The 19442-nt window shown below is 38.1% G+C and overlaps 1 protein-coding gene across 10 annotated transcripts in view; it reads left to right on the plus strand.

Moving 5' to 3' along the window:
* Window positions 1-19442, plus strand: part of FHIT (fragile histidine triad diadenosine triphosphatase) — a 1449512-nt gene that overhangs the window by 414185 nt on the left and 1015885 nt on the right. For 8 of the 10 annotated variants that reach the window (XM_082848980.1, XM_082848977.1, XM_082848982.1 and 5 more), the window contains one exon: window positions 7425-7516. In XM_082848980.1, coding sequence (XP_082705106.1) covers window positions 7469-7516 — 48 coding nt within the window. In that variant the 5' untranslated portion in view covers window positions 7425-7468. The remainder of the gene's footprint in view (window positions 1-7424; window positions 7517-19442) is intronic. The other 2 variants (XM_082848987.1, XM_082848978.1) reach the window with 1 other exon arrangement.

The following is a 19442-nucleotide window of genomic DNA, read 5'->3' on the forward strand; positions in this document are numbered from 1 at the left end:
ATTAGATCACCAGAGTCGTTGCCTAACCTACATAGCCTGGGAGCTGTCCCTCTCACCCTTCCTCCACTCCCCAGAATGAAGGCTGGAGGGGGGTGAAGCACAGGATCTGTGACTGGGGTCACTGGGCATAGCTGAGGACAGAGCTATGGCGATGAAAACAGGGGGATTAAGTGAAAGTCTGCATAATGGGGCTTCCACTCTTTCCCACACTTAAATCCCAGAACAATGGCAGCTAGGCACGAGATTGAAAGATACTTTTCTGGGGACTTTGACCAGCCCAAGAAAAGAGACCTAGAAATATGAGCCAGGAAGCCAGTCACTCTAGGCCTGTGTTGTCCACTATGGTAGGTAGCCACTAACAGCCTGTGGCTACTGAACATTGAAACATAGCTTGTCTGACTTGAGATGGGCTGTACATGTAAAACCTATTAAGATTTTTGAATATTGTACTTCATATAAAACATGTAAAATATCTTGTTAATTTTTATTACTTACATGTTGAAATAATATTTGTATATACTAGGTTAAATAAAATATGTTATTAAAATAATGTTTTAGAAGATTAAGAGACTGAATTTCTCCCAGGTTGAAAGCAGAAAAGTAACTTTTATGGAGCTTTGGTGGTTGTATAAGTAAAACGAAAGCAACAGGATATCAACATGAAGGGAACAATCAGCCCGGAAACAGAACAAAGAAAAGCTTAGCCATATATGTGTATACATATCTATGATACATGTGATGTGTCACTCTCTAGCTAGTTCCTATTGAAGTCAAGGGGTTTTTTGTTTTCTTTTCTTTTCTTTTTTAAGTATAATTGGCTGACTGCCAGAAATAGGCAGACCATCTGGATGTCCATGTGGATTGTTCTCTTCTGAATTTATCTTGAACTCTGGGTGAGATTAACACAGATTTTGGGAAACAGCAGAGGTCCTTCATGTATCAGTATGTGTCCAATATGCAATATGTCTGATTCGTTGAGTGAGTCATTCTGTCTGGATTGGAATCCCAGATCTGCAGTTTAGTAACTGTGATTTAGGTCTGGTAACTGTCTTTGCCTCTGTTTCCACATCTGTAAAACAGGAATAAAAATAATAGTATTCTTTAAGTCATTGTGACTGCATGATTTACTGTGTGAAAAAGGCTTAGTCCCTGACACATAGTAAACATTGTGTTAATGTTAGCTGTCATTATTATTACTGTGGGCTAGTAGCTCTAGTATTGTCTCTAATCCTTAGGACAGCCTGTAAAGTAAATAGTGTTATCTGAGAATCCAAGGCTTAGAGAGACGCTGCTCTCCTGGGCCACAAGTCACTTCAAAACCTGAGCTTTTTCCATTATCCTATCTTGCCTCATAAATTTTAGTACCTCATTGCTGATAGAAGCCTTTTATATCATCTTAGACAGTTACTGAACTTGTCTGCAGAATGGATCATTAAAGGCTGGGCTCTGGAGTTGGAGAGGCTTGTGTTCGAATCCTGATCCCACCACTCAAAGCAGCTGGGTGGTCTTGGACAAGCTACTCAATCAACTCCATGAAAGTTTCTCAGGTTGTAATAAGGATTACATTAGATAATGTATGGGAAGCTCTTGGCACACTATGTGCTGTGTGATTATTAATTTCTCATGATTATGATTTTTATTATAAATATGATCTAAGTCTCAGAGCTAGTTAGTCGTGGACGTATAACTGAAACTCTGGTAGGTCTTTTATTCAGTGCTCTCTCTTCTCTACTTTGCTATCTAATTGGTTAGTTTTCATTCATCCTTTTAGAATCTACATTTATAAAGTCAGAGCTGTTAGTGAAGATTTTATAAGAACACTTTCCAAGAGTTTTTTTGAACTGCCAAGTCCAGAGATTTAGGATGTAGCTTGGTGCTGAAGTAATTGGCTGTCTTAGTCTTGCATTATAAGAAGTTCCCTTTCAGAGTATAAGGTTGAGAACCATGAAAGGAACTCTCACGTTTTGGTAATTGCTTTAAGGAATAGCTTACCTTTTAAAAACATACATTATTCAGCTATAACTCCTTCTTTCCCTCGCCTTGCCGTTTTGAGAATCTCCTCATCATACATCTTCACAATCTTGTTTTCTGAGTTTCCCCTTTTAACTATTTCCTCAAGTACCATCCCATAATAATATTTTCTTTTCAGTTTATCAACTAGTTGGGGAACTGATGTACTTGTTAGTATTGAAGAGTTTCTGAGGAATATAGAAATGATTCAGTTTTAGGAGCATACAGAAATGATTTAATCTTAGGTGAATACAGAAATGATTTAATTTTCTACCTGTCAAAGAACTGAAGCATCGTGAAACTGGTCTTAGCTAGCTACTTGAAGCAAGCTGTACACTATTTACTGCAGTTATATCACATCAACAGACAGTTTGTGATCAGAGATTAATTCAGAAAGTCTCATTAATATGTTGAGCTAACAACAGGGATGAGATGTTTTAATACCTCCTTGAATGCAACATTTGTTGTTTTCTTGTGTGAATGGGATGGATTTAGCTATGAAAAAGACTGAACTCCACAGTGCTCTGATATTAATAAAGTGGGTGTCTTCTAAACTTCTTTTAAATTTATTCCTCCTCTTCCTGGAGTTAACCAGATAGATTATAGTTTAATTTTGCCAATGGGGAGTTTTAAAGCAAAAGGACTAACAGTTTTTTTCCCCAACATAAGTGAGAGAACATCAGGAAATAGAATTGCAAATATATTTCCATTTTGTCATAAAGAACCTTAACATTTTTCCCTGTTACTTCGACATCAGTTTAAACTATGACATTTCTCTTGTTTTGACTAGCACTAGAGTAGGAGAGAGTAATGTTCTATATTACAAGGACCTCATTGCCTGAAATAAATCTCTAAGGATACCTTAAAATTCTCTGACCCCTCTCTTCTCGTGGTCACCATGGCTCTTCCGTTTGGTTATTGAGCTGCTTCACAGTGACAATCATGCTAAACTTTTCAGCTACTGTTTTGAGCTTTCCCTTTCAAACTGGAGATTAGAGAGAAGTAAGTTTCACTTCCTCCCATCCCCCATAATGGAACCCAAGTTGAGCCAGGAAAGCTTTGTATCCGTCATTGATCCATTCATCAATGCAAAGTTATTAAGTGCTTTCCATTCAGCATCTGTGTAAGGTGCTGTGAAAACTGCAAAAGGCACTTTGTACCTCAAGAAACTCCCTTATTTTCCTCTTTTACTTTCCCTTCCTCCCCCTCTTTTACCAACTTCCCAAAGAATTTGAGGCTGTTTACTGAATCAAAGGTAGTGTGCAAGTACTAAAACAACCATAAGACAGAAATGTGACCATCTTTACTAGTATAAGTTGGTAGGTCCATGGAGTGAGAGAACTAAATTTGGTTGTAGGTTTCCTGATCCCTAAGGCAGAAAGGGAATTACTAGCTTATGTAGCCTTCTTTGTCTGACCAGAGAAAGCATTACAGTTTTTCCATGCTAGTAGACTCTCTTTGGGATCAAAACTGAAGGTGGAATTTACTGGTTTACAAAGCGAATGTTGACTTTAGTGCAGTTTTCAAACAGGAATAAGTATCGGGAGGAAAGATTGAGGGCATGGATTCATATCTTTCTTGCTTACTGTTATGTCCCAGGGCTCAGCACAGTGCCTGGTGCATAGTAGGTATTGGATACATAGTTGTTCAATTAAAATGGTCTATTCAATGGACAATTTGCACCGACTTTCAATAACAATGAAGACACTATATACTCTGCCTTTGAATGTTGTATTCTCTCTCCCCAGAAGGCCATCCTCTAGCCCTTCTTTACCTCCTTCTCACCCTTCAGGTCTCATGTTAAATCCAACTTCTTTTGTTTTAGTATCTCAAAAGGATCTGCTACTGAATGTCCTTTGCTGCAGTTCCATTTATAAGGAGTTATCACATATTTCATTGTTCATTTGAAAGTCCAATGTTTTTTGCAGTGCAGAGCAGCCACGTTATTCTAAGTACTTACTCAGACAAATTAAATGATTCTGTGTAGTAGTTCTGAAAAGTCTAATTTCCATGTGCAGAATCATGTTTATCATCATCCAAATTCAAAGGCACAAAATAGCACATTTACACTGGTAACTTATTCATAACATTCCCTTTCTACCTTGTTTGTTTTATTGTTAGAAACCAACCCAAATCCCATCTGTAGGATGACACACATAAAAGGATGAAATTTAAATATCAGGGCTGTGATGGGGCGAAGCACTTGAGGCATATCCGGCCTTGAATTGGTGCCCTTTGCCTCCTGGCTGCATTATGTAAAGATAGGGGGATTGCCAGATTTTCCTTTAAGGGTTTAACTAACTGCTTCTTCAAGGCCTTAAGGTCTCTCAAGGAAGTGTACAGATGAGGCATTTTTAAACACAGTATTGGCCCAGGAGGAAGTCTTTTGGGGCTTTTACTTCATGATTACTGAACTTTCCTGCAAGCTTTTTTCCTCCACAGATTCTCCCTCCAGGAAGAGACGGAACATTCTTTACAATTCTAGCCTCCTTAAAGAATGACCTCCTCGCCTCAACAAGCGTCTTTTGGTATTACTGGCAAAAATGAATTATCTTAAAGCTAACTTTTATTTTAAAGCAAAAATTCTCTTTTGGAGGGGGAAGAATCTAATCTCAAGCCCTAGAACATATAAGGTTAATGGCAAACTTGCTTCAAGGAGAGAAACAGAAAAAGCAAAATTGTTAAGTCAGCTGAAGAACTAATCAAGTGTATTGTTCCCTTGATTCTGTAAAATTATAACGAACCTTTCAGAAAGGTTGAAAAGATGTCCGTGGTGTGCTCTCAGTTTACTTTGTCTGTAAGTGCATGTTCCCTCTTCCCCTTGGTTCCAGAGGCACTGGTGTGTGCTGAATGGGTTCTCCTGGATGAGGGCTGAGTGTCTTTCCAGATGACAGATGGTTCCCTCTGCTGGCTGAACTTAAATTCAGTCCTCCGAGCTGAGCCAACCTGGGAGGAATCGCTATCCTTCTCACTGATTATGAAAACAGTTTTGAGATCCATCCTTAAAGAAACCAACCATCTGTGACCAGTTTAAGTGCACACTGGAACTGATGATGAGCTAACTTACTTCCTCCTTTCCTCCCTCCCTCCCTCCATCCCTCTCTCCCTCCCTTCTATCCTCCCTCCCTTTTTTCTTACTTCCTTTATTTTGAGAAAAATTTAAAGATACAGACAAGCACAAAAGGTAGTATAATAAGCATCTGTATTTCTACTATCTAAAAAGGAGCATCTGTTTATGTCGTCAGATTTACTTCTGGTTTGTGTGTTTGTTTCTTTTTAAAGAAATTATTGATGAAACTAAATTCTCTTTTAACTACCATATCCTGTTTTCCTTCCACCCTTCACTCTCTCAGCTGCCTGTACCTCCTGCTGGAAATTCCCTACCATAAATTTAGGATGTAATATTTAACTAGTGTATTGTTTATATTTTTATGTACACACATATATATACCAACAACCAATATATACTATTTTGTTTAAATATTTTATGTTTAAATCTTTCCTTCTTGTTGCTTTTTTAATGTAACAGTATTTATGAAATTTATCTGTATTGATGCCTATAAAATCAGTTGATTTTAACAGCTGCATAATATTCCATCCTATAAATGTAGCACATTTTATTTGCCTATTCCCTTTCCAATGCAACTTTTAGGTCATTTCCAAGTTTTGCTATACAAAAACAAAAAAACACTGCAATAATCTTTTTAGTATATGTCTCCTTGTGTCCATATTGCTTGAGCCCAGTATACCCTGCAATGAGAATCAGTAAGCTGTAGGATATATGTAGTATTACTTTTGATAAATATAACAAAATTGCTCACCAGGATGATACCAATTCATGATTCGGCCAGAAGTAAGCTAGAATATTATGCTATTTTTTTATACCTCTTGGACAACACTGAATTTTGTCTGTCTTCTCCATGTTTACTATTCTAGTAAAAGAAAAATGGAATTCCATTATTTTAATATGTGTTTTCCTCTAGTGAGTCTGAGCTTCTTTTTTTTACCCTCTTTGTCCATTGAGATTTCTTCTTTGAACCACCATTTTTTTCTATATGTTTGTTCATCTTTGTTCTTGATTTTTGGAGTTCCTTATACATTCTGGTTACTTATTCTCTGTTACGTACGTTGCCACTATCTTTGTCTGGTCAGGCATTTGAGAAGATTACTGCTTCTGATGATAAGTAAGTTAAATTGTTATGGTTTCTAATTTAATTCTACGTATTATCAAGGAATTAGGCGTTATCGTTCTCCCCTCAGTCCATTGCCGATCCTTTCGGATCCTCTTTCAAAATATGCAGCAGATGACTGCCCACTTCTCCCTGTCCCCTGTGCTATCTGATGTTTTATCCTCATTTAAAAAAATTACTCTCTCGGGGCTTCCCTGGTGGAGCAGTGGTTAAGGATCTGCCTACTAATGCTGGGGACATGGGTTCGAGCCCTGGTCTGGGAAGATCCCACGTGCTGGGGAACAACTAAGCCCATGCGCCACAGCTACTGAGCCTGCGCTCTAGAGCCCGCAAGCCACAACTACGGAGCCCATGCGCCACATCTGCTGAAGCCCGGGTGCCCTAGAGCCCGTGCTCCACAATAAGAGAAGCCACCGTAATGAGAAGCCTGTGCATTGCAACGAAGCATAGCCCCTGCTCTCCACAGCTAGAGAAAACCAGCGTGCAGCAATGAAGACCCAAGACAGCGAAAAACAAATAAATAAAATAAATAAATTAAAAAAAAATTACTCTCTCGATAGATATACCCTTCATATATTATTATGCCCATTTGACAGAAGTGAAAAGTGAGGCTCAGTGAAGTTCAGCAGCTGTATAAGACACAGAGATGGTAAATGTATTACTAGAATTCAAACTCAGGTCAGTAGGACCAAAAACCCTTGTTTCTTCCACTGTCAGTTTCCCTCAGATTCTCATGGACACCAAGGTTTCAAAGGAAAGGAAGTAGATTGACCCATAAAATACCTTTCAGACAGATGCTTCGGTATAGGCCGCCACAAAACCAGTGAAGTACTCTTCCTACCGACTTCTGGGTTGGCCTCATCTTTATGCAAAATGGAAAACCCCTGTTCCAGGACTGGCTGGCTCTGAGGAAGGGCAAATAATAATGCAGCCAGAACAGCCCAGGACTAGAAATGGGAAGATGGAATGTCAAAGCACCATTCTGCTCCTTACTTTATGTGATCTTGTAGGAGTCACTTAAGCCAGTCTTGAATCGTGATCTCTCTTGTGCAGAGTAATGACAATACTTAGAATTTGCACATGTGCCTTTATTCTACCCTTTTAACAGTACCAATGCTGTCATGCTAGCTCAGTTTTCACGGTGAATGTCCCTAATGAAGTTGTACTGTAAGCCATCTAGATCACTGCGGAAATGATCATCTGAATTTCTTGTTTATGGTGTAGGTATCCCAGGACTGCCTGCTTGCCAAGACCCTCTGTAAAACTCCATGCACCCTGCTGTTGAGCGCTCTGAGGAGGTAACAGTATTCAGAAAGGTAGAGTTTACTTAATTTAAAAATTTTTCGTAGAGTTAGGTATAACTGACCTACTGTGGGTATCCTTATAATAGTAGGAAGATTTCTATGTACATATAAAATAGAACTCTTAAAATGGTATAATTTGGGGGCTCAATTTTCTTGGAGAATTTACCCTCTCCTGACTTCTATTTGTAGCTGCCATTTAAAACTTGAGGTATAAATATTATGTCAGTTAAATAAAGGAGTGATAACTTCACTTTCTGGAGAAAGCATTACCTTCCCTTTCCTGAAATGTAGCTTTACCGTTACCTGATTGACATGCTATTATATTATTCTCCCTTCCACCAGACAGTTACACATATTTAATAATTTTTATGTATAAAAAGTAAGGTTAAGCAGTTGCAAAGACAAGTTGTTACGCTTTGCATGGTTTTGAGAATGATCGTGGAGATGAAATGACGTTAGTAGTAGCAGGAGGACACACTGATATGAAACGTACCTCCTGAAATAGAAAGGGATTGTTCTTGATCAGAGGAAATCCTAGTGGAATTCGCTGGGACAGTGAAGAATAAATCTGATAACAAGGCCTGAGGATAGGGCAAAATAATTACTCTTCTTTGTATGTCTTTGGATGGTTTAACTGGATAAGTTTAATATACATTAAAAAAAATAGCAATAAAAGAAGGGAATGTGCTAATGTGGCAAAACTTCCCCAGTTTTGATGATGTCAGTGGACAGTGTTCATTTAATCCCTCCCTAGAACTCATTTGTGTATACCCCTCTCCTTTTCTCTCACCCCTTCTCATCTTTACTTCCCTCATAGTATCTCCCATTCCGAGGTCTCAACAGACAATTTAGCATGTGTAATAAATATAAATATTGAATAGCCCCATGTGTCAGAACACAAAGATTTTGTATGCTTTCAGTCAAGACCCAGTCTCCTGTTTCCACTTTACATTGTCTGCTTACTTACTCTTGGCCCTGTTTTCTATTCTCTCTCGTTCCATAGTTGCTTGAAACTCATGGATTTATACAAAAGACTGCCCCTCACATTTGTAGGACTGTGACACATTGCTATATTTTCTAGAAATACTCACCAAATGCAGATTATGGAGGGATGAGTCAGGCATCTTCACTTCTTAATGTGCCTGATTTCTTTCTGGTGAATCACCTTCCTGTCTAGAGTGTTTTTCTGGAAGATGCAAAAGGTTTAAGGATAGTAAATGAAATGAGCTGAAATGGAACCCTGGTGTTACGTGTTTCTTTACTATGAGCTTTGCATGGAATTGTTCGATCCTTATGTTATGCTTCTGTTTAGTGTTTTTGAGCCCTGAAGCAAGACTCTTTTTAACATGAAAGGTGTCAATATGAAATATATATATCTGAAAGAGGGGCATTTTAATATTAATAATTAGCGGAAGGAGGAATTATAGGCTATAACTTTGAGTTTTAAGATCTCCACTTATTTCTCTTTGCTTAGAAACACTTCTCTTTTCTCTCCTCATAGTAAAAGGCATGTGCTTGTTGATTCCAAAGTCCCACACTTTGCTGTTTCTTTTCTTTAAAAAGACTGACTCAGATTTCTGCTATTTGCTGTGTGATCTCAGTTAACTCACTTAACCTCTCTGAGCTGTGGTGTCTTCCTCCATAATATGAGGCTAATTATAGGAACTACCTCATAGAATGGTTGTAAAGGATTAAATGACAATTTTTATAAAATGATTAGCAAGATACCTGGTGTACAGAAACTCTCAAAAAATGATAAGAACTATTATCAGCAGGAAATGTGCACTTACGAATTCTGTATTGGTGTTTAAGGATATCATTTTCAATATTCTGTTTCTCTTAGGATATTACCTATTGCAGTTTTCAATGAGGCAAGATATAGAGATATCTGAGACCAAAAAACTAAGGTAAAATAAATAACGTAGCAAAGTACCATGTAGATAATCTTTGGTAGTCATGATCCTGTACAAGCCTCATTGCTTTGAGATTACATGCTGCCAGTGTAAGAGTCAGATCTGATTGATGTTTTATATTTTATCATTTGACTTTATGCTGTACTTTCATTCCAAGTCTTCTCATGTATTTGGCAGGATGATCAAGGAAGCTCTGAGTGTGACTTACGTTTCTAGTTAAAACCAAAACCCAATATCACTAGGTGAAGTAATGAATGGAGGTTAAGTATTTTGAGGAGAGAAACTGCTAAATGCAAAGGAATATTTCCTATATGTTTTTACTTGTTTCCACTTCTAGGATGGCTAAGTGAACTCTACTGAACCTGGCATTTTCACAGATAGCAACTATAAAGTATGGGGGAAATATTACCTGAAAGCCCTAGAGAGTGAAAATAAGCAGGTAGATTCTGAAAGGGAATTGAGATTCAACACTTGGAAGCAGGGACCAGTGCAGAGTGAGTTCCCCATTTTACAGCTTTTCGACTGAGGACATGTTGAGGTTAATTAATGTCACTTGGGGTGACTAATTGCAGTAGATAAACCACATTCTTTTGGTTTGATGATCCAAAGAACAGGGTTCAGGGCAACAACAGCCACTGGAAAATGAAGCTAGAATTCTGGAAAGGAGAGAGGAAGACAGGGGAGGCTCCCAATTCAATGTATATATAGTACCCAAAGTTTTGACTGACCCCTGAACCACGAACACGTGGAGCAGATATAAAGTAGCACAGCTAAAGATGAAAGAACTGAATTGAGATTTGAGCTGCCACCCAAGAGATAGTTTTCAATTTGTGTATAATCGAATTAATTGCCTGCTAAAACAAATAAATCAGTGCTCTTCAAAGAAGTCTAACAGATTTTAGAGTCTTTACTCCATAATATTCACATTCATACATTCCCATGATACAACCCCGAGTTAAATAACATATGAAGAACGAAGAAAATGCGACCCCTTCTGAAGAGAAAAGGCATTAGTCTGAGACTAATTCCAAGATGACCCAAAGGTGGAAATTAGCCAAGATTTTAAAGCAGCTATTATAACCATACTCAATGAAGACAGAAAGATACACTCATAATGAGTAAAAACGTAGTAAATAGAAACTACAGAAAAGAACCAAATGGCAATTCCAGAACTGAAAAATACAATATTTGAAATAAAAATTCACTGAGTGAGCTCACATCCATTGGAAGTAACAGAAGAAGGTGTCAGTGAACCTAAAGATAGAGCAGTAGAAATTTTCTTTCTGAAGAACAGAAAGAAAAAAGATTTAAAAAACTGAACAGAAAAAAATGAAAAGAGCCTCAGGGGCCTGTGTGACATAAGTAAAAATGTCTAACATACAAGTAATTGGAGTCTCAGAAGGAGAGAAGAAAGAGAATGGGACAGAAAAATATTTGAAGAAATAATGGCCAAATTTTAAAAAATTTGATGAAACACATACATTTGCAGATCAAGAAAGTCAGTGAACCTCAAACAGGATAAATTTGAAGAAAACTATGCCTGTGCACATCGTATTCAGACCACTGGACACCAACAATAAGGAGAAAATTTTGATAATAGCCAGAGAAAAATGGCAGGTTACCTTCCAGGAAACAGTGCTTTAAATTAGCACTACCTTCTCGTCAGAAACTACAGAGTCTAGAAAAGCTAAAATGATATTTTTGAAGAGAGGAAAAAAAGCCCTGTTAACCCAGAAATCTATATATAGTGAAAATATCCTTTGAGAATGAAGGCTAATTAAAGACATTTTCAGATAAAAGTAAACTAAGAGACTTCATTGCCAGCAGACCTACATCACAAGAAATGCTAAAGGAAGTTATTCAGGCTGAAGTGAGATAACACCAGATGGAATCTTAAATCTTCAGGAAGGAATGAAGAATGTCAGAGATTGTAAATATAAAAGAGTATTTTTTTCATCTCAGTGTCTTTAAAATACACAGAACTTTTTAAAGCCAAATCATAACACTACCTTGTGGTGCTTATAATGTGCTGTGTGTAGATGTCATACATAAGACAATTATAGCATAAATAATGAGGGGGGTGCATAGTAAATGGACTTATACAGTTGCATGGTTTTCGATTTTATATGAGGTGGTATGAAGTGAACTCTCAGTAGACTGTGAAAGGTCAAGAATGTATATTTTACTGCTTAGAGCTATCACTAAAAATCCAGTAGATAAATTAAAGTAGAATCCTAAACACCTTTAAAATGATCCCAAAAGAATGCAGGCAAGAACAAACAGAGAACAAGAAACAGAGGGGGCAAACAGAAAGCAAACAATGAAATTGTAGCTCTAAATGCAAACATATCATGCTAATCATATTTAATTATATTAAATGTTAATGGACTAAATACCTTAATTAAAAATCAGAGTTTATCAGGATGGATTAAAAAAACAACTATTTTCTGTTAAAAGATAAACTTTAAATATAAAGATATAGTTAAGTTTAAAGTAAATTGGTGGAAAAAGATACACCATGGAAATAGCATAAGAAGTCTAGAGTGCCTATATTAATATCAGAGAAATTAAACTTTAAGACAAAAGGTATTACCAGAGTTAGTGTTTGATAATAATAAATGGGTTATTACATTAAGATAAGAATTATAAATTAGTGTATATACCTGACAAAATTCCAATGAGATTACTTTAAGTATCTTTGAGTCTAGAATTTTTTGAGGACTCTCTCAATTTTGCGTCAAGAGACACAGGTGACTCATCACTTTAGGCTAACAACCATTTTGTAAAATTGTGGAATCAAAGCTCAACACAAGTGAAAAAAAGCATAGTTGGAGAGTGTGGATATCTGTATGTCAAATATATGTGAGGGTCCCTAGCCTGGAATCACGTGACACAAATCCTAGTTATTACTAGCTTCTGTATTAGCTAGCTGAGAAATAGTACCTCATTTGTGATGGTTTATAACCAATTTAAAATAAAATTAATAAAATATACATAGGAAATCAGAAAAGAAGTCCACCAGTCACTGTTGCTAACAGGGTTGCGAATATATACTGAGCACATAAATTCACTCGGGTTTTCTGGCAGGCAGAGCAAAGAGGGAAACACAGGAAGTTGCATATTCTTATGATCAGAAATGTTAAAACATGTCAGAAATTTCTCATGTGATCTTGAAGATCCCTTCCTGTATTTGAGATTTCAAAAAAATGGGGTAATAACATCTACCTTTCAGAATCTTGGTAGGAATGATTAAGACCACACCGGTACATAAATGTTAGTTTTCTGTTGTCTTTATATAACTCCAGTAAAAGTTCATGGTAGAAATCTAAGGAGTCTGACTGTAACTAACTTAGTTAAAACTCCAGAGTCTGACCTTTTATGGGTCATCTAGTTACTATTTATTTAAGTGCCCCTATATTGTGAGTAACCATGAAGCATTTTTACAGTCTTCTCCATACAAAGTAGATGTCACTGTCTGTGTTTCATAAGTTAGGCAGCTGAGCCCCAGAGAAGTGATGTCACTTGACTAAGGCCACGTATAAAGGTTTTAGTCAAAACTTGAACCCCTATCTCTACGTCACCAAAACCCATGGTTTTTCTACTACATTACACTGCTTCTAAAATATGGAAGAGTTTAACAATATTGGTATTATTTCCAAGAAGTATTCCAGTTTATAAAGCTGTCATTGTGAAGAACCAGCACACACTGGGTTAGAATTTGTGTTATGTGAAATCACAGACAGAGTCATGACTCAGAAGGCTCCGCATACCCCTGAGAGCATCAAAATGTCTATATTTTGTGTTTGTGTTTTGTTTTTTAAAAAATAATTTCTTGGTCAAGACTTGAGGACTTGGAGAGTGACAGAGAGTAAGCTCACCCTGGGACCACTAGTGACAGCTTTGCCAATACGGTTAGAGCGTTCTTTAACCTTAAAGCTTGCTTAATGAAAAGAGACCCGCCCCCCCAAAACCTTTTTACTAACGTGTAGTGCTCTCTTGTCAGTTTGAAATGAGCAAACTGTCAGCCTGCCGATTACCATGCATACAGTATATGCTCATTAAATCATGCACTGTAAGTTTCTTCAGGTTGTCAAACTGCTTAATTGAAAAAATGTGTAGTGTCGCTCTTACAGGAAAGAGGCAGGAATCAAAGGGCTGGAGAGTTTACTCTTAATATTTCGGAGTTTGCTTTTAAGTGCAGCCAGAAATTGTTCTATTTTACAGTTTTGATTAAAGGACTGTTCCTTCTGCATCTTTTGGTTTCGTTTATAATTCAAACACTGTAATGATAATGCAGTTGCTTTTATAATAGAGCTACTAAATCATTCTGCCAGGAGATGAAAACCAAAGTAAAGGGCTCACCTTTTTGTGCTGTAGCTCTAAGGCCGACTTCGGTGTGTTGAGGCTGAAACAAACTAGGAATAAGAGATCTGGATGGGTTTTAGTTTTGCTAAATCTCTGCTGCTGTGTTTTCATTTTAGGAGGTTTAGGCTTTAGCATCACCTCAATGGGTGAGTTAATCCTGTATGAGAGCTGATACCCTAGGCTATCATGGCCTATGATAATTAGGCTGTTTGATTTGTTTGCATGGTAGCTCTAAAAAATACCAGTGCCCAAGCTGCACCCCAGATCAAATAAATCAGAATCCTTGGGGGTAACTGTTTTTAAAAGCTCTCCAGGTTATTCTAATATGAGCCAGGGTTGACAGAGCCTGGCCTAAATTGACTTGACTTGTCTAGCATTTCAATTCAACTGATTCAGCAGCTCTTATCATCAACCACAAGGCATCAACCAACGACTTAGCAACCAATAAACACTTTAGGGTTTCAGAAGGTTAAAAACTCTGATTTCTGAGCTCCACTTAGATCTATAAATGAGATTCTTTGGAGACAGGACCCAGGAGTCTCCATTTTTAACCAGAACTTTAGGTGATTCTTATGCCCTAAGGTATGAGAATTTGCTAGAGAAGCAAGATGATCTTTATAAGTGAAACTGAGTGGAACTTCAGAGGAAAGTGCATAAATCACAGTAAAATCAGGGCAGGCTTATTTTTTCTTTTTAAAAAAGGGATTTTGGTACATTCATTTAGGCTACCTGGAATCATGCATGGTTATAATGGCATTAGTTTTTTGGGGGGATAACCCCCCACAGCATCACCATCACTATTATGAGACCCTGGGATGCACACACACTTTGTAGCTTCTTTAACCGTTAGACACCTGGGCCTAATGACTAGGGCCAATGCATTTTTCAAGGGCTTAGAAAAATATTGAATACTAAAAGGAAAAGAAAATGATTTTGGACTTGAAGTATGTAGAAATTGCAGAGTCAGATCAATTAGATATTTAATAAAATGTCAACAAAATAGAACATTGTGCTATTGCTATTAATTACTAAATTTAGTAATTATAAAGAGTCTATGTTTAGAGACATTTTATGACATTTTGCTTTTCTCACTTCTTAAGAATGTCTGAATTGCATGATGATTGTTGAGAAATTTTAGCCAATTTTAAAATTTAATAAACCAAATTGTATGTAACCAAATAATTTTAAATGGAAAAATACAAAAATCTCAAAAATTTTTCATCGAACACTTCTTTATTGTAATGTATCATATATAATATTGTATTGAGCCTCCCAAAGAAAAGGTGCCTAGGACCTAGGAAGGTCGTGTACCCCAGAGTATATACTTAAAAATTAAAGGATATTTAATTGTCCAGAACTCCACTTTCATTGACAAGGCTATCAAAATATGCCTAAGCAACCTTCTAAAGATACAGTTGAAACTAAATATTGTTGCTCACCTTCCCTCTAGGGGGGGAAAAAAAGCCAAAAAAGATAAAAGAAAAAAAAAATTTTAAGCTACGTACCACACTGCCTTTAAACGTACATCACTTACATAAAAGTTGGAGTAGTTAATGAGCATCAGATGAGACTTACAACGCCAGTTGCATACTATATCTTTTGCTCAGAAAATTACCCCTAAGAAATTGTGATAATCGTAGTGAAACAACACGTGATTAAAATAAAAGAGAAGTAGATACCCTAGAAATTTGGAGTCTCTGAGGTCAGTTGGTAACTAGAACTAAATGTCTTTTTAAAATTCCCCATGCCACTTTCATACCTTGGATTTGATTACATACTAGGTCCCCAGTTTCAGAATTATTCTGATCCATCGATTACGAGTCCCACTACTAACATCTTACTTAAGGTACATCTTCTCCTTTTCTTAGCCCCTTTTTGTTTCTTTTGTAAAAGTTACCACTGCTGTTTTATTTTTTGGTTTACCTTCTTTTTTGACTGTCTCCTTCCCCAGAATATAAACTCCATGAAATCATGAGTTATGGCTGTACTTTACCAAATCAATCATGGAGAAGAAAGGGTGGTGACAATTGATCACTTTGTCCTTGCCAGCAATGATTAGTCAGGAGCGTCATACTACTGGGACAGTGTTACAGATGCTTATGGTGAGGAAATATTTTAAAACACCTTTTGTAAACTTGGATTCTGTAACGCCAAGTCAATAAATGAGTGAAGGAAAGGAAGCTATATTTGAGTTTCATCTATATCTCTCTTACATCCTGCAGCGTCCAAAAGGAAAAAAAAAAGGGAAAGAGTCAGCTTTTCTATAAATTCTGTGACTTCTAGATGAATAAACTGGTTAATTGTTCACTTGAAAAATGACTACTTTATACTTTTGGAAAGGGGCCTGAATACTTCTTGGCAATACTTCAACTGATTAATAATTTAGAATGATGATGGACTGGAGAATGGAAGTGGAGCTAATAGCCTCTCATTTTCCTCTTTATTATTTTAGACAAACTGGTAAGTCATGGTAGAGGTGTGGGGAGTTTCTGGGTCAACTGACTAGAAGCTTTGGATTAAAAATGGAGAGAGGTATTTGGTCTCTCTAAGGTGTTGACGTCACCCGTAATGGAGCTGGATGACTTTGTGATGTGTTGCATCTGATACTTAGCTGCTTAGAGTTGCTATTACACTCCCAAAAAGCCTGTGTGAACTACAGGCAACTCCTACTGTGACTGCTGTGTGCCATATCAGGCTAGAGACACTGCTTGGGAAGAAACAACGGGTCCAACACAATTCTAACCTTAAGAAGTTCAAAAATCTGGCAAGAGACACATATGTCTATAAATCATTATTCTACCAGGTAAAAAGTATTAAGTGTCTTAGGAGAGGGCTATGAACAAATACCATGGGGGCCATTAACTTATGGATTGATGTGAGGTATCTGCCTAATTGGGAATTAGTGATTTGAAACAATGTGAGAAAGTTAAACTATCTACTAGTAACTGTATATGCTGGTAACAGCAATCAGAATGAGAAAATGCCTAAGAAAGGAATGCTGGCATGAGAACCTCGTTGGGATTTCCAGGGCTGTGTAAAGCTCTGTGCCTGTATTCAGAAAGATAGGATTCGGATAAATTGTATCCTAGAAGGAGTGAAGTGAGTCTTCTCCTAGAAAATGCACAAGCGTTTAGCTGGAAATTTCTACGTGTTTTGGGGAGAGGCTGTGGCTTTAAAAGCAGCCAGTGTTATTGTGGATGTTGCCAGGGGTGCTGATGTTCTTCTGTCTCTAAGGGAAGAGTGTCTGGGCCCCCCAACTGAATCCCACAAATTCTGAAGAGAGTTGAGTTTTTCATCTAAATAAGACAGTGTGTATTTGAGTGCCAAATCTGCTTCCACTGGCTGAATGTTTTGCTAATATAGTCAGGGCCTGAATGCAATTAAGACTCACCTCAAGGAGCAATGAATTATGCATGCTTTCCCTGACCTCCCATCTCCCGAGGACTTAAGTAACTTCCAGAATACTCATGTTTTGAGTATTTGTATATGTTATTGTTATGGACTAAATTTTGTCCCTCCAAAATTCATATGTTGAAGCTCTAACCTCCAATGTGACTGTATTTAGAGAGAGGGCCCTTAAAGAGGTAATAAAGGTTAAATGAGGTCATAGGGGTGAGGCCCTAATCCAATATGACTGGTGTTCTTATAAAAAGAGGAAAAGACACCAGAGATGCAGCCACAGAGAGAAGAAATCATGTGCACAGCAAGAAGGTGGCCTTCTGCAAGCCAAGGAGAAAGGCCTCAGGGGAAATCAAATGTGCTGACATCTTGATCTTGGACTTTCAGCCCCTAGAACTGTTGAGAAGTACACTTCTGTGGTATTTTGTTATGTCAGTCCTAGAAGACTAATATGGTTATTGACAAATCCTCCTGCGGGTTTGGTTTGTGAGCCTAAGTCAACGACAAGTTAAATGGAACTCTCAATTTGGGCCAAAGCAACCATGAAAGTCCTTAGGAAATGATTCTCCTTCCCTTCTCATTAAGTAGTATCTAGCATAACCATGGTATAAAGCTACTCATTTACGCAGAGCAAATTTTTTACTCAGACATCTACTTATTCACCAAATGTTCATTGAGTGCCTACTATGTGCCAGTTACTCACAGATTATGATCAGAAGGAGCTGTCAGTCTAGAAAAGGAAATATAACAGGCACATAACAATACTTTCATTTGTTTGTGGAAATACCGTGGGCATGCCAAGACTGAAGAGATTCATTGCAACTGAATGGCAGGGAAGACTCCTGGTGGAGGTGGAGTTGAAGGAGGACTTTGGAGGATAGATGGGGTTTGGTCATGCAGGGTTGGGCAGTGAGGGAGAGAGGAAGGAATAGTGAGCAAAGGCTTAGAGGCGTAACCCTGGGAAGTTTATGGGGAGATGTGCACTTTGACTGAAATGTAGAATATGCAAAGGTAAATTTTCCTTCAGAAGGATGAGCTATCTCAGACTCAGAGGGCTTCCTTCGTAAAGGAATGATGATATGCTACACACTGTCCTTCACATATTGTTATGTTAACACATCCACACTCATAATAACTCTGCAAGGTATGTGTTAGTATAGTGTTATCCCAATTTATAGTTGGAGAAACTGAGGCATGGGTGGGTTAAATTACTTGCCAGTTACTAGGAAATGATGGAGCTGGGATTTGAACCTAGACATCCTGGCTCCAGAGTTTTTGCTTATATAAAGGAGGTCTGAGCATCTAAACCAAAGTATGAGGGGGGGGAAGTACTGGATGTCCATAGATTTGCAAATGGAGCAAGATGCAGACCTTTGAGATAGTGGGCAGCTTCTCCTATTTCCTTGAGCAAAGAGAAGGGCAGAGCCCCTGCTTCAAATAATCATGATGGGGGATCGCAGTGCCCTTGGCCAGCTTCCTCTAAGTTATCCATGTTTGCAGCCATTAGTGGAGATAAATCCTCGGTACAGGGAAACAAAAGTGTTTTTCAGGCGCTTTGCTGCCATGGTTAGCCTAGGACAGGGTTATGAAAGGAGCTTTTCTGTGTCTGCTGCCTTCCGGGGTTACATTCTTAGTGAATCTACTGCCTCAAAATGGAGCTTGTTAGTTGCGTGTCATCCAAGGGTGGCAATTAGTTGCATGTGTTTGGTTGGGTGCCAGCTCCCAGGGCACCAGACCTCAGTGGGGGAGCCACTGTTTGTCATGAATTAGTCTTTAAATAAAAGCAAGTTTTTAAAATGGAGCATGCTAATTTGGGTTTTGCTAACCCCCTCTGAAGAAGGCTTGGCCTGTTCGGTGCCAGCTGGCTGAGTTGGCATTCAGCAAGAAACTGGGTCCCTACCAAAAATTGCATTGCTCCCCCCTCCCGCTTTGAGAGCAAAATGGCAGGAAGGAGCTGGTTGGCCCCGAGAAACAAGGTGAAACAAGGTGCAGGGACAACGCAGCAATCGGATGATGAAAGGGAATTGAGCTGCCCTGGTCATACCCGCTTCTCTCACCACCTTAGGAAGAAAAGTCCACCCCTCTCTTTCCCCACTCACGCTGTCCTCAGCCACCCATTCAGTGACTTTCTACATAAAAGCCTTCCTCATCCAATTGCTTATACACTGCACCTTTTATACTCTTCCAAGTCATACTTAAGGGATTATCACTGCAGCTTTTAACTTCCCTGAGAAAGAGCTGAATGAGCGTGAATGGGGCGG

This window comes from Leucopleurus acutus, assembly GCF_964270905.1.
Source record: "Leucopleurus acutus genome assembly, chromosome: 10".
Taxonomy (NCBI): domain Eukaryota; kingdom Metazoa; phylum Chordata; class Mammalia; order Artiodactyla; family Delphinidae; genus Leucopleurus; species Leucopleurus acutus.